At 42.9% G+C, this 21,575-nt stretch overlaps 1 protein-coding gene across 1 annotated transcript in view; it reads left to right on the forward strand.

Annotated features, from left to right (window-relative positions):
• The window catches only part of LOC124788919 (beta-alanine transporter-like), a 462,896-nt gene that overhangs the window by 362,823 nt on the left and 78,498 nt on the right, over window positions 1-21,575 (forward strand). Inside the window, exons 7-8 of the mRNA XM_047256201.1 lie at window positions 7,957-8,171; window positions 19,916-20,094. Coding sequence (XP_047112157.1) covers window positions 7,957-8,171; window positions 19,916-20,094 — 394 coding nt within the window. The remainder of the gene's footprint in view (window positions 1-7,956; window positions 8,172-19,915; window positions 20,095-21,575) is intronic.

Consider the following 21,575-nt stretch of genomic DNA (forward strand, 5'->3'; position numbering starts at 1 on the left):
CGACTTCATGCGTAACACAAATCATTCTGAAACGGACAGCAACTATGTAGAACAACGCAAACTTGGTACCGGATTATAAGGTAAATTCTCTGGGCATACTGGGGAAAAGGAGGTTAAAAATTCACAAGCAGTGACCAATTCTTTTCTCTCCGGCCTGATCGAAGTTGTCTGTCTTTCTGGCGAAAGATTCACATTTCCGATATACAGGGTGAATCTCCTAAAACGTGCCCCGCATACATTGCAGAAATGGAAAGTACTGTGGATGTGCGGTTATCACAGAGTGGATTGGTAGTCATGGGCTCATATTATTACCCAATCAACAACTGTAATAATACTTATGAAGAGTACTTTTTCAAAACACACTCTTTTTAAAAGGAACAATGACTGTTGATACTAACAAAGTAGGGTAAATTAGAATGCCAGTGGTGTCTGTTTCAGGATTCTAGTGAGAGTCATTTAGAAGATACCGTATTTTGAAAAGTTCCCACACGGACATTTGTACAATACCTTTATTAGCACACACTAAAGAACACCACAAGTGCATACAATAGTTATATGGACTCTCTTTAGTAACGAGACAATCGATTATCACAAGTGGTGTTCCAACTGACAACGGGCAGCGGCAATACACGCTCCCAGTCTGGTATGAAACGACGGCTGCACATGTGCTAGCATTTCACCGAAGATGCCCGAGAACGCTGCAGTAATACGTCGTTGTATATCATCGAGTGCAGCTGGTATGTCGTTGTAGACAGCGTGTTTCAGCTTTCCCCACAGAAAAAGTCTACACACTCCAAATCCGGGGAACGGGTCGGCCAAAGTACAGGTCCCCTGAGTGCTATCTATCGATTTGGAAACAACTCCTGAAGATATGCTACAGTACCTCGTGCGGGCTGAACAGCCAGCATGTTGGTACCACTGGTTTCTCCTAGACTGCAGCGGAACGTCTTATAGCATGCTTGGAACATGGTCCGTTAGAAGGCTGCTCTGTTTGTGCGCGCTCGGTGTATCTTCCTATGAAAAACCGGCCTATTAGCTGATTGATGGCTCACTGTCTCACACCACACGTTTACACTTCACGGACATGAAGTTCCACCTCAGGAAGCCAACGCAGATCGTCAAAGGATCAATAGTTCATGTTTCAGTGGTTTATCTGCCCATAATTGGTAAATGTGGCTTCGTCACTAAACAAGATGCATCAGGAGTATGTTGTCTAAATGCCCATGTACAAAAGATAACACGATTCTCATAATCGCTGCCATGACGCTCTTGATGGAGAATAATGTTATAGGAATGGAACCTATGTCACTGGAGAATGCGTAGGACATCCGCCTGACTCATTCCACTTCCTCGTGCGGTTGCGCGGGGTCTAAAGTGTGGAACAAGTGCAACAGCGGCAAGATCATTGATTATCCCCTATCTGCCATTGCTTGTTTCCAACTGTTAGGTTGTCTAGGTGTTACAAAACCGCTTTGACGTAAGTGGTTGAAGAGACTGATAAATAACTGATGAGGTGTTTCACGCCTATTGGGATATCTTGCCTCATACACCGCACAGCAACCAATTGCATTCTTCCTACACTGTCCAAACACCCTGAGAATGTCAGCTTTTTCTGCATTGGTCAATCACATCATTAACTCACGTCCCATTGCTTAGACTGCCACTCACTAACTGGCTAGCAAGTCGAAGAGCACTCAAGGAACATACAAGCACGCCGTAAGAAAACATAACAGCATCGTACTTAGCGACTACGCAGGTTGAATGCCACAAACAAGCATCCGTATGGAAACTTTTCAAAATAAGACATCTCGTAAACGACTAGCACTAAAATCCTGTAACAAACGCTAATGACATTCTAATTTAACCTACTTTTAGTCTGTTAATGTCAATTGGCATTGTTCATTTTTATGTTTGCACAAAAACACAGTTTCTAAGTATTATAACAATCTGTTTATTGGCTAAAAATACGAGCACCTGACTACCAATTCATTCTGTGAAAACTGCACATCAGCAGTACTTTCCGTTTGCACAATATCTGCAGTGATAGATTTAGGTGATTCTCACAGTATGTATATTTTAGACGCCTTCCGTTTAGATTGTTCTCGTAAGTATTAGTCAGTTGTGAAGCACACCCACAAAACAACTCTCACATTATTTCTTGTCGGAAGAACTGTTAACACCATGCCCTACATGGAGGCTAATTTCTGTATGTACATTTATCATGCAATCAACCTCGTGTATAAAATCCAGTAATTCTAGTCCCAGGATTTTTGCTTACAATTATGGTTTATGTATTTATGTCTATTGTTCCACATTTGGTTATAACCCACCATAAGATTCCCAATCCTAGAGAGACATTTCTCTTCGTCGCTCTACATCATAAGACTATTGTAGACTAGACCTAATAGATTTAATGCTACTGATGGAGCGTATTGTTTTAATAGTAAATCTGTCAGCGATAAATTTTCCTCAACAGGACTATCATTGCAGGGATTAAATCCTAAAAACATTTAAAATGACAAGAATGACATTCAGTTTCTTTTTGAGTATGTCAAATCTAACTAACGCGAGTTACTGAATACCAAACTTTTACTACTGCCTGACTTTCCGTTTCACGACCCCAAGACATTTTTGAGAGTATTATCCGTGTTGAGAATTAGTAGGAAAAATTAAAGTAAGTACAGGATGTCTATAATTTTGTTATACAAAAGTAACCCCTAAATTGTGGAAAAGATAAATAACTTACAGAAATGTTTTATACGGCTCTGAATGTGGTATCTCTTCAAGTTTTATTTACAAATGTTCAGTGTGGCTTCCTTTTGTAATACGATAAATGTCGCATCTGTAATCACTCTCCTACCAAATCGTATGAAACAAGTACTGACGTACGGTGGCAGCTGCTTTTGTTATCCGTTGTCGCAGCTCGTCGAATTTTTCCGAAAGCGGAGGAAGGAACACTCTGTCTTTAACGTAACCTCATACAAAGAAGTGCACTAAGACTAAATCAGGTGATTATGGTGACCAGGTTATTATTCCATCACACCCAATTTAATCTGCCACATTCCTACGGAGATACTTGACAACTTCATGATAATCATATGGTGGCGTCCCATCTTGCTGGAAAATAAATTCTATGCCTAAGTCCTGTTGTAACTGAGGTATTAGACAATGTTGAAGTACATCCAGGTACGATATGCCAGTTACAGTTGACTCGGCGGAAAAGAGCGAGTTGCTGGTGAACCGTGACCAGCGTGCTATGTGTTACACTGCAAGTTTCGGTGGAACGGTTACACCAGTGAATACAAGTTTGTCTTTCAGGTGGTAGCCCGCGATATGTAGTCCAGAATTGTCTCTGAACTGTAGTAGCGGATTTGGATTCATGAAACCATAAAATTGTTTTTCAATATGTTATGAGGATATGTTATCAGAATACCCTTCCGTTCAATTTATGCACGCTTCAGCTGCGCGCTACTGAAGTCCCTAAAACATTAGCACTGTATGCTGAAATCTGTCGATTATTGTTCATCATTCGTTAGACATTTGTTATCCGTTTACGGATATAAGTTCGTCTTCGGATATGTTTCAGTCCACCATCATTTCGCCCTTTTTGTTAACTCTTTTGGTGATTTTCTCATCGTCATGAATCGTATTCATAAGAGTGACAATTGTGTTATCCTTTTGGATATAAAGTATTAATTCAGTGTCACATGTGAAGTTAAATGACGAACTACGAACTGCCTGGCTGGTTATTTGCTGAGATAAAAATGGTTCAAATGGCCTGAGCACTATGGGACTCAACTGCTTCGGTCATCAGTCCCCTAGAACTTAGAAATACTTAAACCTAACTAACCTAGGGACATCACACACACCCATGCCCGAGGCAGGATTCGAATCTGCGACCGCAGCAGCAGCGCGGCTCCGGACTGGAGCGCCTAGAACCGCACGGCCACCGAGGCCGGCTTGCTGAGATAATTCTGGCTTGTTTTACCTATAGATCATGGTAGTATCATTTTCATTCATAGCAGGTGCCGTCCCTAATTCGTCCTAATTGTAAGGCATTCACTGATGAGGTCAAGCACAACCTTCACTCATCTGCAGTGCTTGTAATTTCAGCAATTTATTTTTAATTGTTGTGTAGAATATTACACCGAATGATATCTGTACGTTATATGTTCTGATGATTGCGTATGTTGCAGTTTTAGGTATGTCACTGGTAATATTGGAACCAGAAGGTTGGCAATATCGCAGAAGCTGACGTATCTGCCACTCTGCAGCACGATATCTTGAAAGAATCAGTTGTATACTAATAGACAGCATGTTGTTTTCCCGTTTAGATCATACATTACGATTTTTTAATTCAGTAACTGCTCTTTACTGTCAGAGACAGTTATAATCACTTCTATTCGAACATCTGTTAGTGATTTGTTCGCCATGGGGAGTATTCATGAACTAACTCACTGCATTACAATAGTCCGACAATTCACAGAACTCTTTACCAGTAGGATTTCCTGTGAGCAGTAGTTCAGCGCGAATTAATTATTGACAATACATGCATTATTATATGAAACAGAATCCCATACTGCTTTAAAGCATAAAATGCCAATAGATATCTCAAACGATATTAAAGTCAGACAAAGTATATCAGTCCTTTTTGGGTCATATTCATTATATATACGTACCAATTACTGGTTTGAGGCAAAACTATTTTAACATTCTTGAATTACAAGCAGCTCTCGCCGTCAAATACTTTCGCAGCTTAGCTCCAAGGTGTTCCAGAAATGTTGCGAGGAACTCTGATAGGCTGGAGAGGGCGATTTTAGGAATAAGTTGAGCCTAGCAGCTCATGTCCGGAAAAGCCATCCAACGAAACTAAATAATATTGAAGTTATAGGCGGCGTCTCCAGTCATTAGGGCTCCAGTTCGGCAGCAAACATGACTCTATACGCTGACGGACTGTCGGTGGAACGTCTCGCATTATTGTTTGTCACTCAGTCACAGCTACTGATTGCCATGTTCCCCAGCTAGCTGCTGAATAGAAACGCCTTATCTCCTATGAATGCGATATTCTATTTCCTCGTCGGATGACTGTTTCGAACACGGCTTTCTATCTTCTTTTTCTCCTGGCAGCCTCTAATATATCGCCGGCCGAAGTGGCCGTGCGGTTAAAGGCGCTGCAGTCTGGAACCGCAAGACCGCTACGGTCGCAGGTTCGAATCCTGCCTCGGACATGGATGTGTGTGATGTCCTTAGGTTAGTTAGGTTTAAGTAATTCTAAGTTCTAGGGGACTGATGACCACAAATGTTGTCTCATAGTGCTCAGAGCCATTTGAACCATTTTTTTTTTTTTTTTTTTTTTGCAACCCCTCGAAGTTCGTTGCAATATTTCTGGAACGCTATATATATACAGGGTGGTCCATTGATCGTGACCGGGCCAAATATCTCGCGAAATAAGCGTCAAACGAAAAAAACTACAAAGGACGAAACTTGTCTAGCTTGAAGCGGGAAATCAGATGGCGCTATGGTTGGCCAGCTACATGGCGCTGCCATAGGTCAAACGGATATCAATTGCGTTTTTGTAAATAGGAACCCCAATTTTTTATTACATACTCGTGAACTACGTAAAGAAATATGAATGTTTTACTTGGACCACTGTTTTCGCTTTGTGATAGATGGCGCTGTAATAGTCACAAACATATGGCTCACAATTTTAGACGAACAGTTGGTAACAGATAGCTTTTTTAAATTAAAATACAGGTACGTTTGAACATTTTATTTCGGTTGTTCCAATGTGATACATGTATCTTTGTGAAATTATCATTTCTGATAACGCATGTTGTTACAGAGTGATTACCTGTAAATACCACATTAATGCAATAAATGCTCAAAATGATGTCCGTCAACCTCTATGCATTTGGCAATACGTGTAACGACGTTCCTCTCAACAGCGAGTAGTTCGCCTTCCGTAATGTTCACACATGCATTGACAATGCGCTGACGCTTGTTGTCAGGCGTTGTCGGTGGATCACGATAGCAAATATCCTTCATCTTTCCCCACATAAAGAAATCCGGGGACGTCAGATCCGGTGAACGTGCGGGCCATGGTATGGTGTTTCACCTGTCATGAAATATGCTGTTCAATACCGCTTCAACCGCACGCGAGCTATGTGCTGAACATTCATCATGTTGGAAGTACATCGCCATTCTGTCATGCAGTGAAACCTCTTGTAGTAACATCGGCTAAACATTACGTAGGAAATCAGCATGCACTGCACCAATTAGGTTGCGATCGACAAAATGGGGGGGGGGGGGGCGGGAATTATCCTTCCTCCCCTCCCATACTGCCGCCCCATACATTAACCCGCCAAGGTCGCTAAGGTTCCACTTGTCGTAGCCATCGTGGATTTTCCGTTGCCCAATAGTGCATTTTATGCCGGTTTACGTTACCGCTGTTGGTGAATGACGCTTCGTCGCTAAATAGAACGCGTGCAAAAAATCTGTCATCGTCAAGTAATTTCTGTTGTGCCCAGTGGCAGAACTGTACACGACGTTCAAAGTCTTCGCCATGCAATTCCTGGTGCATAGAAATATGGTACGGGTGCAATCGATGTTGATGTAGCGTTCTCAACACCGACGGTTTTAAGATCCGATTCCCGCGCACTTTGTCTGCTAATAAATGTGCGGATTAGCCGCGACATCAGCTAAAACACCTACTTGGGCATCATTATTTGTTGCAGGTCGTGGTTGACGTTTCACGCGTGGCTGAACACTTCCTGTTTCCTTAAATAACGTAACTATCCGGCGAACGGTCCGCACACTTCGATGATGACGTCCAGGATACCGAGCAGCATACATAGCACAGGCGCATTGGGCGTTTTGATCACAATAGCCATACATCAACACGGTATCGACCTTTTCCGCTATTGGTAAACGGTCCATTTTAACACGCGTAATATATCACGAAACAAATACCGTCTGCACTGGCGGAATGTTACTTGATACCACGTACTTATAATTATGTGACTATTACAGCGCCATCTATCACAAAGCTAAAAAAGTGGTCCAATTAAAATATTCGTATTTCTTTACGTACTACACGAATATGAAATAAAAATTGGGGTTCCTGTTTAAAAAAACGCAGTTGATATCCGTTTGACCAATGGCAGCGCCGTCTAGCGGTCCGACCATAGCGCCATCTGGTTTCCCCCTTCAGGCTAGACGAGTTTCATTCTTTGTAGTTTTTCCGTTTGATGGTTATTTGGTGACGTATTTGGCCCGGTCACTATCAATGGACCACCCTATATATATATGGAGAGACAGACGGAGAGAGAGAGAGAGAGGGGGGGAGAGAGAGAGAGAGAGAGAGTGGTTTAGCTGCTCCTATCACTGGGTTTTACGCAAACCACAATGACTTCAAAATCCATACATTTTATACGAAATTATTTTGCTGTTAAATTGCATAATATGTTTTCGCTGGAGGCCACAGTTTTCGCGTTATTCATGGAAAACGTGGTTGAAGGTCCCTTTCGTAGGTTTTTCTTGAATAATTCGGAAACAACGGCCTGTAGTGATAACGTATCCCAGCATGAAATTTAAATAAATTAAATGTTCTACAAAAATGTCCTGTTCACCATTTTCTGTAGAACTAATAGTCTGTGTGTAGCTAGCAAGAGTGTATGAAATTCTGCGTAAGGTATCTGAAGGCACTGTGGTTGCATAAAACCAGAGCCGAGTTACCCCCTATAAAAAGTTCATAAAATTCAGTTTAGTGTCGGTTGAGACTCGCGCAGAATAGTGATACAACAGAAAGTATGGAAAATACAGCGTAAACTGTGGTATTTAATCATCCATCAAGTACACCCAGTATACTGTCAGTGAATATCAACCAGCTTATGTGCATCACGAATGGCGCTGCCAGTACTGGTCGCCGTTAACAACGTTGTTTCCGGTGCTCCACAGGTTCACAAACACGAGCGTGTACGTGGGCCTGTCGTACTACGCGCCTGCCCTGGGCGGCGACGAGTTCCTCAACTTCTTCCTGGCCGGCGTGGTGGAGCTGCCGACCTACCTGTTCCTGTGGCCGGCGATGGAGCTGTGGGGCCGCCGCTGGACGCTGTGCCTCAGCATGGCGGTGGGCGGCGCCGCCTGCCTCGCCACCGTCCTCGTCCAGAGCAGTGAGTGACCGCCTCGTAGACGCTGGCTTGCAGTCGCTTTGCTGGGTTGTCATAGAACGATAAGAGGAGTGGCTGTGGGACTAATTAAACTCTCTACTCCCGATTCTCAGACAGGGCTGGAGCACTTGCTCTCACCTACTTATTTCCTATCGTCTCCCCAGTTGTGGCACAGAATTCGTTACATCCAGTAGGTTCTATTGGTAGCTAAAAAGAATTTCCTATACCCTACAATATGGGAATACTACATCCCAGAAGACGGAGATATTTAATAAAAATTCGAATTGTTCATTATAAACGCAAGAAATTCGAGGCAGTCTCTTATATTTAACGAGGGGCGTTCAATAAGTAACGCAACGTATTAATGCAACAATTTTTTTTTCTGAAAGTAGGTTGGATTTATTCAGGATTCCAATACACTATACTGGCTTCAACATCCTATGTTTCAACACAGTCTCCATTCAGTGTGACGGCCTTACACCGCCTTACTGTGAGGGCCTGTATGTCCACATGGCAGCACTCTAGTGTTCGATGTCGGAGCCAGCTTCTTGCTGCAACACTAACATTTCCATTATCCACGTACTACTTCCTAGAGAGTACATCCTTCATGGAGAGAGTGGAGTGCCGCAGCTCCATGGATTTACGTTTTGTTTGCGGTTATAAGTGATGAAGTCACTTATGCGAGAGCAGGCTTTCTCGGCGAATTTCATATATGAAGTCTTCGCAGGTTCAGGCCTGAAGATGGAGACACGTTCCATCTAAACGTTGCTACGAGACGACGACGCTACTCGGCTGACAACCCGCGAAGACTTCATATATGATGAAGTCACTGTTTCATCATCTGTGACGATGTTCGAAAAATAAATTGTCACGATCAGCCTCATAGCGTGCGTGTAATTCCGCACAGATGGTCCTTCGTTGCTATCTTATGGCCTCCTGTTATACGGCGAGGAAGCCAACGGGCGCACACCTTTGTGTCCCCCAACTGTTCGACGAGTGTGTCGCCACTACCAAAGGCGAAGTCCACTTGTTCAGCGAAGTCTTTGATTCTGATCCATCGATCACCTCGAATGAGAGTGTACGCACGTTCCAGCATTGCAGGAATCACAGCTGTGTACAGGCGGCCGGCATCTGGACAATCGGACAGGCAAGAGCGACGATTTGGCGATGATGACAGACGCCTCACCCAACGACTCGCTGTGCTTTCGTTCACCAGGGCCCCATAATAATTCTGCGAATGGCTCTGAATATGTTGGATGCCCTTGTTTCCCGCAAAATTAATCTCAATGACGGATCTCTGCTCAGAACACATCTCCGTTACAGACGCCATTTTGAAGGCTAGGTATAGCGCCGCCACCTATCGGAGTTCTATGAAACTATAGTGGCTGAAGCGGAAATATTCCCACCATATCCCACGACGAATGCCGCATTTTTTTCAAGCGAAATTGACCAAGAAAAATATGTTGCATTACTTGTGGATGCCCCATATAATAGCAGATACTACACACATAATATAAAGCAACAATTTGACCCAACGTCTTGTGGAAGTCAAGACAGTTTAGTGTAAATAGCAAAACAGTAGCTTTACGTTATAAATAACTTATGCATTCCCTTTTTAGAGTCAGAGAGTCCAAACTGAGAGTTTAGTTGGAAATAATTAAGTCAAGACATGTGCTTTGACTGACACCCAGCCAGCGGCGACTCAAATGCAGGTACCGCGGAAGCATGGATAGCTTAGTCATGCCTATCGGCCGAGATGCTGACGGTAGCATCACTAAAAAATCACGACGGAAATAATCCCGAACCGTATTACTGAGCAAAGGTAGTACTAACACGAGCTTCTATGGTCCAAGCGGCTACCAAGTGAGAGAACAGCGTTAACATACATTAAAATGGCAACAACACCCGCGCTAGTGCTCATCACAAAGTGCCTCCGACTAAGAACTGCAACCTACTTGGCGGCGAGGGTGTCTCTAGTCAGTTCTGCAGTGAGGACACCGTCACAAAGCTGGCGTCCACTGACATAAAGAGGGACGCGTAATTATTTAAATTTCATATTTAAGAAATCGTTCACGCAGGAGAATCATACATTCCGCAATTTGACCATCGAAGAAACTCCTGTAAGAACGACATAATAATAAGCATCGCTGGCGTAGGGAAACAACTGAAGGAATAGAAAACAAATAAGTCACCACGTCTTGGTAGAATGCCAAATCGGTTTTACGAAGAGTACTGTACGGCACGGGCCTTTACTTAGCTAGCATTTATCACGGATTTCTCTCGCAGCGCAAGGTCCGAGCAACTGTAAAAAGGCGCTCGTGACTCTTGTGAACGAGAATGGTAAAAGGACAGACCTTCAAAATTATAGACGAATATCCCTAGCATGGGTTTGCAGCACAATCCTTAAACACATTCTCAGTTCGAATTAATAAATTTGCTTATGAGAATCAGCATGGTTTTAGAAAACATCGCTCGTGTGACAATCAGCTTGCCTTTTCTCACAAGATAAACTGCGAACTATAAATGATTGGCAGCGGGGAGATAGTATATTCCTAGATTTACGAGAAGTATTGACACGGTGCACCCACTGCGGAATATGAACGAAGATACGAGCATATGCAATAGGTTCTCAGATACGTGTGTGGGTCAAAGACCTCTACAGTAATAGAACCTAATATGTTGTCGACGACGGAAGTGTTCATCAGAGACAAGGGAATCGTCGGGAATACCCTAGGGAAGTGTGACAGAAACCGCTATAATTTTCTGTACACAGAAATGATCTGGCCGAGAGGGTGGACCACAGTCTGATTTCCTGTCTGGTTGATGCTGTGGTGTACGTAATTGTGTCAAAGTTGAGTGACTGTAGGAGGATACAAAATGATAAAATCTGTATTTGGTGTGATGAGTGGCAGCTTGTTCTAATGGTAGAAAACTGCAAGTTGATGTGGATAAGTAGGAAAAGCAAACCCGTAATTTTTGGATGCAACATTAGCAGTGTCCTGCGTGACATAGTCAAGGCGTTGAAGTATCTGGACGTGACACTGCAAAGCGATATAAAATGGGTCACCATGTGAGGACTGTGGTAGGGGAGGTGATGGTCGATTTCGGTTTATTGTGGAAAATTTGGAATGTGTGGTTCCTCTGCTTAGGAGGTCGCATGTAGGACGCTAGTGCGGCCTGTTCTTGGGTATTGCTGGAGTATTTGGGATCCGTTCAGGTCGGATTCAAGGAAGACATCGAAGCAATACAGAATCAGACTGCTAGATTTGTTACCGGTAGGTTCGAATAACACGCAAGCATTACGGAGCTGCTACGGGACCACAAACAGGAATCCTTGGAGTAAAGGTGGCGATTCCTTCGGGGAACACTAATGAGAAAATTTAGAAAACTGGCATCTGAAGCTGAGTGCAGAACGATTCTACAGTAATCAACGTATGTTTCAGGTAAAATAAGATACAAAACTGTCATCTTTCCCTCGCTGCATTTGCGAGTGGAACAGGAAACAAAATGACTAGCGGAAGTACAGGGTAGCCCAGGCACGCTCCGTACGGTAAAATGGTTCAAATGGCTCTGAGAACAATGGGACTTAACTGCTGAGATCATCAGTCCCCCAGAACTTAGAACTACTTGAATCTATCTAACCTAAGGACATCACACACATCCATGCCCGAGGCAGCATTCTAACCTGTGACCGTAGCGGTCGCGCGGTTCCGGACTGTAGCGCCTAGAACCGCTCCGCCACCCGAGCCTACACCTTACGGTAGCTTGGATGTAGATGAAGAGGTAGATGTTCTGGCCAGCGATAGCATGGTCTCTCACGATCAGATGAGATGTTGGAGGGAGTGAAGAGGAGCCAGTTTTGCGAAGGCTGGGACGGTTTGCTATCCCTAAGCCTCGCAAAGCCGTGGCTTCAAATTTGAAGTAACGGGTAACGGCTCGGCAACCTTTGTAAGTTAAATTTCACCATCTTGTAAGTAATTAGTAGTAATTAATAGGGGGGCAGTAATATTCTTGACATGAACAGGCTCACGGCGTTGTCTATTAGCTAGGGAAAATTGGGTAACGTCAAATTGTTTTATCGATCAATTAATTTCACCAAGTTTTGTATTAATTTCACCTATAATTGTCGTGATAATTTCGCCTATAATTGTGATGAGTAATTTTTACGGACAGTCAGTATCTGCCGTCAGTATTAAAGTTTGATTTCATCGCTCTCTCTTCGTCAGAATGCTTGTTAGCGCTGCAGATACGAAAGTCTCTGCTGTACAGTATCTCCCCGCAGAACATGACAGATGGCGGTTGCGTGGGTGCAAGAGTGACTGTTCTGGAAGCACTGAACCGCGAAACTGGGATGTTTTCACTCTCTCACTCGCGACATCGGCAAACCTCTCTCCACTTTCATCCTATTAATGGGCACCATTATAAACATTATGGCTAATCATCTGACATCTCATCACTGCACTCGTACATGTTTAACACTTGAAGTTTATCGTCACATACGGCCCATAATTACTCGCAAAAGGGCTGAAGAGAAAGTAGGAATTTAAAAATTAATATGAAACATATTTGTTTCAAAACGAAGTTTAGTTTTATTCAGAATTCCAGTACCTCATAACATTCCTCACCCTCCTGTCTACGGCACGCTGTTTTTGAGCATAATCTCCGTTCATTGCGACGGCCTTACGCTACCTTACTGTGAGGTTCTATGTGCTTGCATGCTACCTCACTACTGGTCGATGTCGGGACCAACGTCTTACTGCATCAGTAACCTTCGCCATCACCCACTTACTGCTTCCCACGGAGTGCATCATTCACTGGGCCAAACACAATGAAGTCGAACGGTGCGAGATTAGGGTTGCAGGATGGATTGCGAAGAAGAGCCGAATAAAGTTTTGTGAGCCCCTCTCTGGTGCACAGGCATATGTGAGGCCATGCGTTGTTATGGAGAAGGGGAAGTTTGTTTCCACTTTCGTGTCGAAGAACACGCTCAAGTCGTTTCCCCAGATTCCTAAAGGTAGCACAGTACACTTCACAGTAGATCGTTGCACCACGGGAGAGGAAATCAAGCAGAGTAACCCCTTCAGAGTTCTAGATGGGGGTCGCCATTACTTTACCGACTGAAGGCCGGCCGCGGTGGTCTCGCGGTTCTAGGCGCGCAGTCCGGAACCGTGCGACTGCTACGGTCGCAGGTTCGAATCCTGCCTCGGGCATGGATGTGTGTGATGTCCTTAGGTTAGTTAGGTTTAAGTAGTTCTAAGTTCTAGGGGACTGATGACCACAGCAGTTGAGTCCCATAGTGCTCAGAGCCATTTGAACCATTTTTGAACCGACTGAAGTTGTAGCTTTGAACTTTTTCTTCAGAGGATAATTGCTGTAGCGCTATTCCATGGACTGTTGTATTGCTTCCGGTTTAAAGTGATGAATCCATGTTTCATAGCCTGTGAGGATGACCGACAAAACATTACCACAATTACCACAATTAGCCTCGTAATGCGGATGCAGTTCTGCACAGATGGTCTTTTGTTTCTCTTCTTCTGGTAGGCGGCTTGGAGCCCAGCGTGCACACACTTTAGAATGCCCCAACCGGTGGACGAGTGTGTCACACTGCCAACAGAGAAGCCCAGCTGAGCAGTGAGGTGTTTGCTTGTGAAACTCCATCACCTGGAATGAGAGTGTCCGCACGTTCCAACATTGCAAGAGTCACATCTGTCTGCGATCGGCCGGCGTAAGAGAGTTCGGATGGATTTGCGCAGCCTTGTTGCGATATGGACGGAAGTGTCACCTAACGACTTACCGCTCTTTTTTTTACTTCGAAGTCTGCGCAGACATTCTGCCAAAGCCTAAGAAAATCTGCGATTCTCTGATTTACAGCCAAAAGTAACTCAAAGACAATTCTGCTCAGAATGCACCTCCGTTTCAGGCGCCATTCTGAAGGCTACTTATGCAACGTCACTTATGGGAACTTCATGAATTTATAGGGGCTGGAGCGGTAATATTCCATGATGTTCCAAAACAATTCTGCACTATTCTTTCAACCGAAATCGGCTGAGCTAGTAACAGACTCAATTTACTGGTGGGAAACTGAAAGTTTATTGCTAATGAGTTGCCTCGGATTACAAACTGTACTAGAGTATGAAGTAAAGAGAAAGACAGGGCCGTATCCGAACAAAAGAAGCAGACGATTATTTTGCCGGAGTAAAGAGGACCAGTAGATGTGGATTTACGAAAATGTGCATTCCTAACACGTATTTCTACTAATCTCTTAAGAAGTTAAGAGAAAACGAATGCAGCAGCAGTTTCTCCAAGAATTTGGCAGGATCTGCCCACTACATATAGAGACACAAATAGTGTGGCTCGGTTGCTTAGACGCACCAGAAATATATTGAAAGCACTGCAGACCCCTTGGCAGTAATTACTCCGTGCTAAGTTGTCAAATTGTAAACAAATGCAAGTCGAAGGGACAAAAAATTACAGTTATAGGAGACGATTTAACCAAACATACAGAAGCTATAACGGAACTGTGGTAGTGACTGTAACCCAAAAGGTGAGAAACAAGCTGTAATCGGTAGCAAGGTATATTCCCATAGTTTCCGAACTGTAGACTGCAGAATGACTATGTCACTGCATACACTGATATTTACAAAGTTCGATTTCTGTTATTATGATGAAGCAGTACGAAAGGTAATATTTTTTGGAGAAAATTTTGTAAACAAGTACTCTAAATTCTAAACTTCATTCAGAAGTTCTGCAGCCCCATCCCCAGCCACCTCTGAAGTGTTTATTTAATCTGTCATTTATCGCTTCTTTCACCTCGGTTTCAAAATTGTCAAGGCCCACTGCAGTCTGAGACTCACGTCCACTAGCTAGGTACGTCGGGTCAAAAGGCGAGGAGACGCACGTCTGCCAGTTCCACTAGTATCATCAATAATATCGCACTCTGCTCTCCAAAACAACATTCGAACGAGGAGAGCTTCTGTAAAGTTTAGAAGGTAGGAGACGAGATACTGGCAAAAGTAAAGCTGTGAGGACCGGGCGTGAGTCGTGCTTCGGTAGCTCAGATGGTAGAGTACTTGCCCGCGAAAGGCAAAATCCCGAGTCCGAGTCTCGGTCGGGCACACAGTTTTAATCTGCCAGGAAGTTTCGTCACAACCAATGCTTAGAAAATTCAAGGTGGATTTTGTGAGATACTCTTCATCACGTACTGTACTTGAAGTGATCCATATCATGATACAGTGAATAGTGTTATTCCACAGTTCTTATTCTGCGAACTTCTGAATGCTTTTTACCTTGCTTAAGGTTTTTCGCCAGGTGTCAGCACATTTGTGGTCCTGTCACACATTCTGGGATCCCCACAGCCTCTCCAGTACAACTCTTTTACGGTATAACTGATGACACATTTTCTGCTCTTTTAAGTAATCACGTTTCGATCTGGTCACCATCCTATTGCTTCTGTCAGTATTAATTGTTATCTCTACATGACTCAACTAACTCCAGTATTGTCCACGTTAATCAGAACATGTCAGAGTGCTGGAAGTTACGATAATTAATCAGATCCTTGCCAGCACAGCAGTCCTCAAGGGAAATCATAGTCCGTACAAACAGAAGCACTGCTGCCTGTTGAATGCTAAAGCAGCCACAATGCAGAGTTTCTAATGGATCTGTGACTTCTCTGAACATTCTGCAGTTTGACAAGACTGAGGAGTTCCTTTTTTGTGGATATGCTAACAGAACTTTAAAATTAAGTGATCAGATTTATGTACGAGTGGGTACGTACGTATGTATATATGCTTGCATTTTATCTCTGTTTGCATATCGAATCAATTTTGTTTCTACTAATTGTGGGAAGCTAACGTTGATAGTAAATGCATGACAACTAATACTGCTGTGACTAAGTAATATGGTATTTAGATAGCAGGTCATCACAGATATTTACAGATTACAATAAACGGCTGGTCGTTTTGTAAATATTTCTGTGACTCTTATGCAGTGATGAAAAGATTTGTACACAACAGAATAAAATATGTAACGTGCTAAAACCAACAAGAGCGTGATTACTTGAAAAAATTAATCGTTATTTTCAGCGTAATCTATGACTGAAAACATCGCTCAGGAACTCTCTCGTCCTCATGTTGTTGTTGTCTGCAGTTCGGAAAATACTTTGGTACATCTATTTATGGTTTTCTAGCCTGAGCAAACTTCTTCACCTTCGAATAACTACTGCGACCTACACCCTCTTGAATATGCTTACTGCATTCATGCCTAAGTTTCGCTCTACGATTCTTAATCCCCACACTTTCCTTCATTATCAAACCGACTGCCCCTTTATGCCTCAGGGTGTCTCCTATCGACCGATCCTTTGTTGTGGTCAAGTTGTACCAGAATTTTTTCCACTAATTCAGGTTAGAAAATCCTCATTAGATATCTAGTCTGACCGCCTAATCTTGACCATTCTTCTATAGCGCTACGTTTTAGAGGCTTCAGTTTTCGTCTTGTCTGAATTTCTTGTCGTTCACGTCTGTGCAAGATTGCAAGATTACACTCCAGACAAGTATCTTTAGAAAAAACTTGTTACCTGTGCACAGAATGTATGCTGCTAACGGAATTTTGAGAGGTAGCTTACATTTACGTTCCTTTCGTTTCCTGCTGTGCATTTTCCGTAGATTATAACAGCAGAATTGAGGGGACACCCTTCGGTTGCATGAACATCTACTTTATGGGTGAGGAAAATTTTGAGCTATTTCATGATCGCTATAAAATCACGCAGGAATCAAAGAAAAATATTTAAATTCACACCACCGAATGAGAAATCCATTTTCAAGATTATCTTTTTCATCTTAATGAATAATATCTGGTGATTAGATTATAGAAGGCTGTAAAAGCTTCCAGCTTTTAATAATTCTTTTTCCATAATTTTGAAACAGTATTTCAGGATATTTGATTAACTAAAATTTGAATGAAACATTTCACAATTACAGTCAGGAAAAAAAGAGTAATTTCCGACTCTACTCTTGAGTATCTCACAAGGTGTAATTACATGATTTTGTTTTCATTAGTTGATCCATACGACGAGGTTTTGTTTGCGTCGTTGGACATTGTTAATGCACATAGGATGAGGTTGTATCCCGAATATGTGATATGAATAACGTGCGATATATTCTCTGTACCTACATTCTTCAAATAAAGTTTATAGTCATGGTATTGCCTTTGCAATAATTCGATCATTACTCTTCCTAATTTTTTAAAGAATGTAACAGTAGTGGTTGGCTCTTTGTGAACGACACTGAGTCACCCTGCTTGAAATATGCGTTCCACGGCGCAATGAACGCCTCCAGTGTGCAGTACGTGGAACACGCACTTCACTCGTAAAAGATACTGTTCGTAATGACTGTGCCCACCTCACGAGGTACAGAGGTGTGCAAGCCGCTTCCTGAAGCATCGGTTGTGACATCATAGTTAACAATAACGTCAATAATATACGAGAACGCTTTCCAAAACATTTCGTTCAAAAGACGGTGTTGTTTGTCCTCTACGCAGTTTTGCATCTTTTGTAGTGACATAGCAAATAGTCCCTTAATAAGCTTCTGTTAGAAATCCTAAAACGTAATACACTTACCGAAGAAGAAGGGCATTGTTATTTTTATCTGTGTGGAATGCCATTACGTCCTTATCGGGAATAAAATAATGAGAAAGTCGGTTGATTACATAATCATATTAAAGTGAACCTGAAAGTTGATGAAAAATAGTAGAATGATAAACGCCCGTACCAATACACATTTCACGGATGTTATAGTAACAGGCTTAAAATTCCAGGAAGCTTCAGGCTTGAAATTCATTCATGAACGACTTAAGTAACACCTTCATCGAACTGGGAGGAAGGATTCATCTTACTGTAAGTGTGGATAACAGAAGGACATTAATCTGACGGTGCTTACCCTCAAATAACAGAAACCCCGAACAGACAAAATATTTTTATAGAAATTGAATTTGGGATCTTCACAGTCACAAGACATCTCTAGGCTGCTAAAACCAAGGTGTGTAAACTATTTTCAATATTCGCTTATGCAGAGGGTGTGGATATGGAACCGTGCACGTTCTGTGGAAGAAGAGGCAGTCTAAAACCTAAAACATTTGTTCTGCAATGATGTAGCGTAGATTTAAACGTTAGAATTGCCAGATACATAAGTACTGTATTGGAGTACGCGTATATCGCTTAGTACTTTGAAAACACTGGATAATTGTGTGACTCTACCTTGAATCTGTATTTCCTATTACACTAAGACTTCTACTAACTGTGAAGCAGCAGTGTTATTGTAGCAGACTAAATTTTTACTCCACTCACTGATTGATTTGTACATATATATGGTTTACTAGGCACGGTACTATTGGACATGATTTTTCTGTAGCATACCTTCGATCCTTGCACTAACTCTCCCATCAGGTCACTCCGAGTCACAAAGCAACTTGACATTTTTTCACATAGACAAGTGATTTCCAGGACTGAAAGCAGTGTCAAGTGACAGAAAAAATATCCTGGCAATTACATAAGACTCAGTCCTCCGCCTTAGTTTTAGAATTTTGTTTCATACTTGCACACAGAAGCAGTTATTACATTTTCGGCACTCTTCACTTTCAAAACACATTCAGTGCTTACGTTGTTGGTGTTGTTGTTGTTGTTGTGGTCTTCAGCCCTGAGACTGATTTGATGCAGGTCTCCATTCTACTCTATCCTGTGCAAGCTTCTTCATCTCCCAGTAACTACTGCAACCTACATCAACCTACATCCTTCTGAATCTGCTTAGTGTATTCATCTATTGATCTCACTCTACGATTTTTACCCTCCACGCTGCCTCCAATACTAAATTGATGATCCCTTCACGCCTCAGAACATGTCCTACCAACCTATCCTTTCTTCTAGTCAAGTTGTGCCACAAACTTCTCTTCTCCCCAATCCTATTCAATACCTCATCATTAGTTATGTGATCTACCCATCAAATCTTCAGCACTCCTCTGTAGCACCACATTTGGAAAGCTTCTATTCTCTTCTTGTCCAAACTGTTTATCGTCCATGTTTCACTTCCATACATGGCTACACTCCATACAAATACTTTCAGAAACAACCTCCTGGCACATAAATCTATACTCGATGTTAACAAATTTCTCTTCTTCAGAAACGCTTTCCTTGGCATTGGCAGTCTACGTTTTATATCCTCTCTACTTCGATCATCATCAGTTATTTTGTTCCCCAAATAGTAAAACTCCTTTACTACTTTAAGTGTCTCATTTCCTAATCTAATTCCCTGAGCGTCATCCGACTTAATTCGACTACATTCCATTATACTCGTTTAGCTTTTGTTGATGTTCATCTTATATCCTCATTTCAAGACACCATTCATTCCGTTCAACTGCTCTTCCAAGTCATTTGCTGTCTCTGACAGAATTACAATGTGATCGGCGAACCTCAAAGTTTTTATGTCCTCTCCCTGGATTTTAACACCTACTCCGAATTTTTCTTTTGTTTCCTTCACTGCTTGCTCAATATACAGATTGAATAACATCGGGGAGAGGCTACAACCCTGTCTCACTGCCTTCCCAACTACTGCTTCCCTTTCGTGACCCTCGACTCTTTATAACTGCGATCTGGTTTCTGTACAAATTGTAAATAGCCTTTCGCTCCCTGTCCTTACGTGTACGCAGCGAATGGTAGAATCGATTTATGCGCTTAGAGAATGGCGAATGTCTTTCTGCAGATCCGTCGCTGACGCTTGGGCTGTACTGCGTGGGCAAGATGGGCATCTCGTCGTCGTACGTGGTGCTGCCGCTGCTCGCCTCGGAGCTGTACCCCACGGTGGTGCGCGGCATCGGCATGAGCACTTCGTCCGTCTTCGGCATGCTGGGTCCCATCTTCATCCCGCTGCTCAACTACATGGTGAGGAGTCCGCGCCGCGCTCACGCGCACCCCGCTGCCCTTCAATATTCTGCTTGACGCGAACGCGACTCCATATGTACAACACGCGTGGATCCACGTTCCGGTTCCAGGGTGTGGAGGGAAGGCGGAGAGGGCGAGGGGGTTGGGGAGGGGGAGTGAAGGGTGGGGCGGGTGGGACGTTTCACCCTAGGTCTCTAACCCCCAAAACATCCAGCCAACAGCCCTCTTACCCTCCCCCCATTCCCCGCCATTTTAACATCTCACTTATGCCTACAACGTTAACAATGGCAACACTGAAATACGCAAAATGCTTGAATTTATTAAAATATGATTCAATTAGAATTTTTTTCTTTATTGTATTTCGATTCCCCCCTGGCAGCAGCGTAATAGGCCGCTCTACAGCCCACAGAAAAATTGAAAAATATAAGAAGAATTAAAACAAACAATAAAAACAGGTGATAAAACGGTGACATAGTAAAAAACTGTAAAAAGGAGGAAAGTTGTGGAATTTAAAATATAAAAACACGGCGTTAACGATGCGTTTGAAGACACACAGTAAGTAGACAGGTACAGTTTAGAAAACAACACGGCGACAAAATGGTTCAAATGGCTCTAAGCACTATGGGACGTAACTGCTGTGGTCATCAGTCCCCTAGAACTTAGAAATACTTAAACCTAACTAACCTAAAGACCTCACACACATTCATGCCCGAGCCAGGATTCGAACCTGCGACCGTAGCGGTCGCTCGGTTCCAAACTGTAGCGCCTAGAACCGCTCGCCCACTCCGGCCGGCAACATGGCGACAGTCTGGTTTCTGTTCGGACGAGATAAAAAACACAACTTGCGACAGTATGGTGGCTCTTCGCAACACTGACAGGGGACGCACAACACTGAACCTTTACGTTCAAAAATGGTTCGAATGGCTCTGAGCACTATGGGAGTTAACTTCTGAGGTCATCAGTCCCTTAAAACTTAGAACTACTTATACCTAACTAACCTAAGGACAGCACACACATCCGTTACCGAGGCAGGATTCGAACCTGCGACCGTAGCGGTCACACGTTTCCAGACTGTAGCGTCTCGGCCACCCCAGCCGGCTAACGTTTACGTTAAACAGCACTATATAGACGACACGGCGCCAGCTGGGGGTCAGTTACAATAATACACAGTCCTTATAACTAATATAATCTGGTGAAGGAGAAAAGCGAGCTTAAGAATTTTTCTAAAGGTTTACAAAATTTTTAAGTGTGTTGATCGCAATAATGTATTATTTCCATTTCATTACTAGTTTTTATTGATACAAGGGACGGTCAATAAATAATGCAGTTTCTATTGAAAAATAGCAGAACTTATTGTGGTACATCGTGGAATATTTCCGCTTCAGCCCTCTATAGTTTCATGAAGTTTTGATAGGTGGCGGCGTTATACGAAGTATTCAAAATATCTGTAATGGAGGTAGGTTTCAAGCAGAGAGCTGTCA

The sequence above is a fragment of the Schistocerca piceifrons genome, chromosome 3 (genome assembly GCF_021461385.2).
Source record: "Schistocerca piceifrons isolate TAMUIC-IGC-003096 chromosome 3, iqSchPice1.1, whole genome shotgun sequence".
Classification (NCBI taxonomy): Eukaryota; Metazoa; Arthropoda; class Insecta; order Orthoptera; family Acrididae; genus Schistocerca; species Schistocerca piceifrons.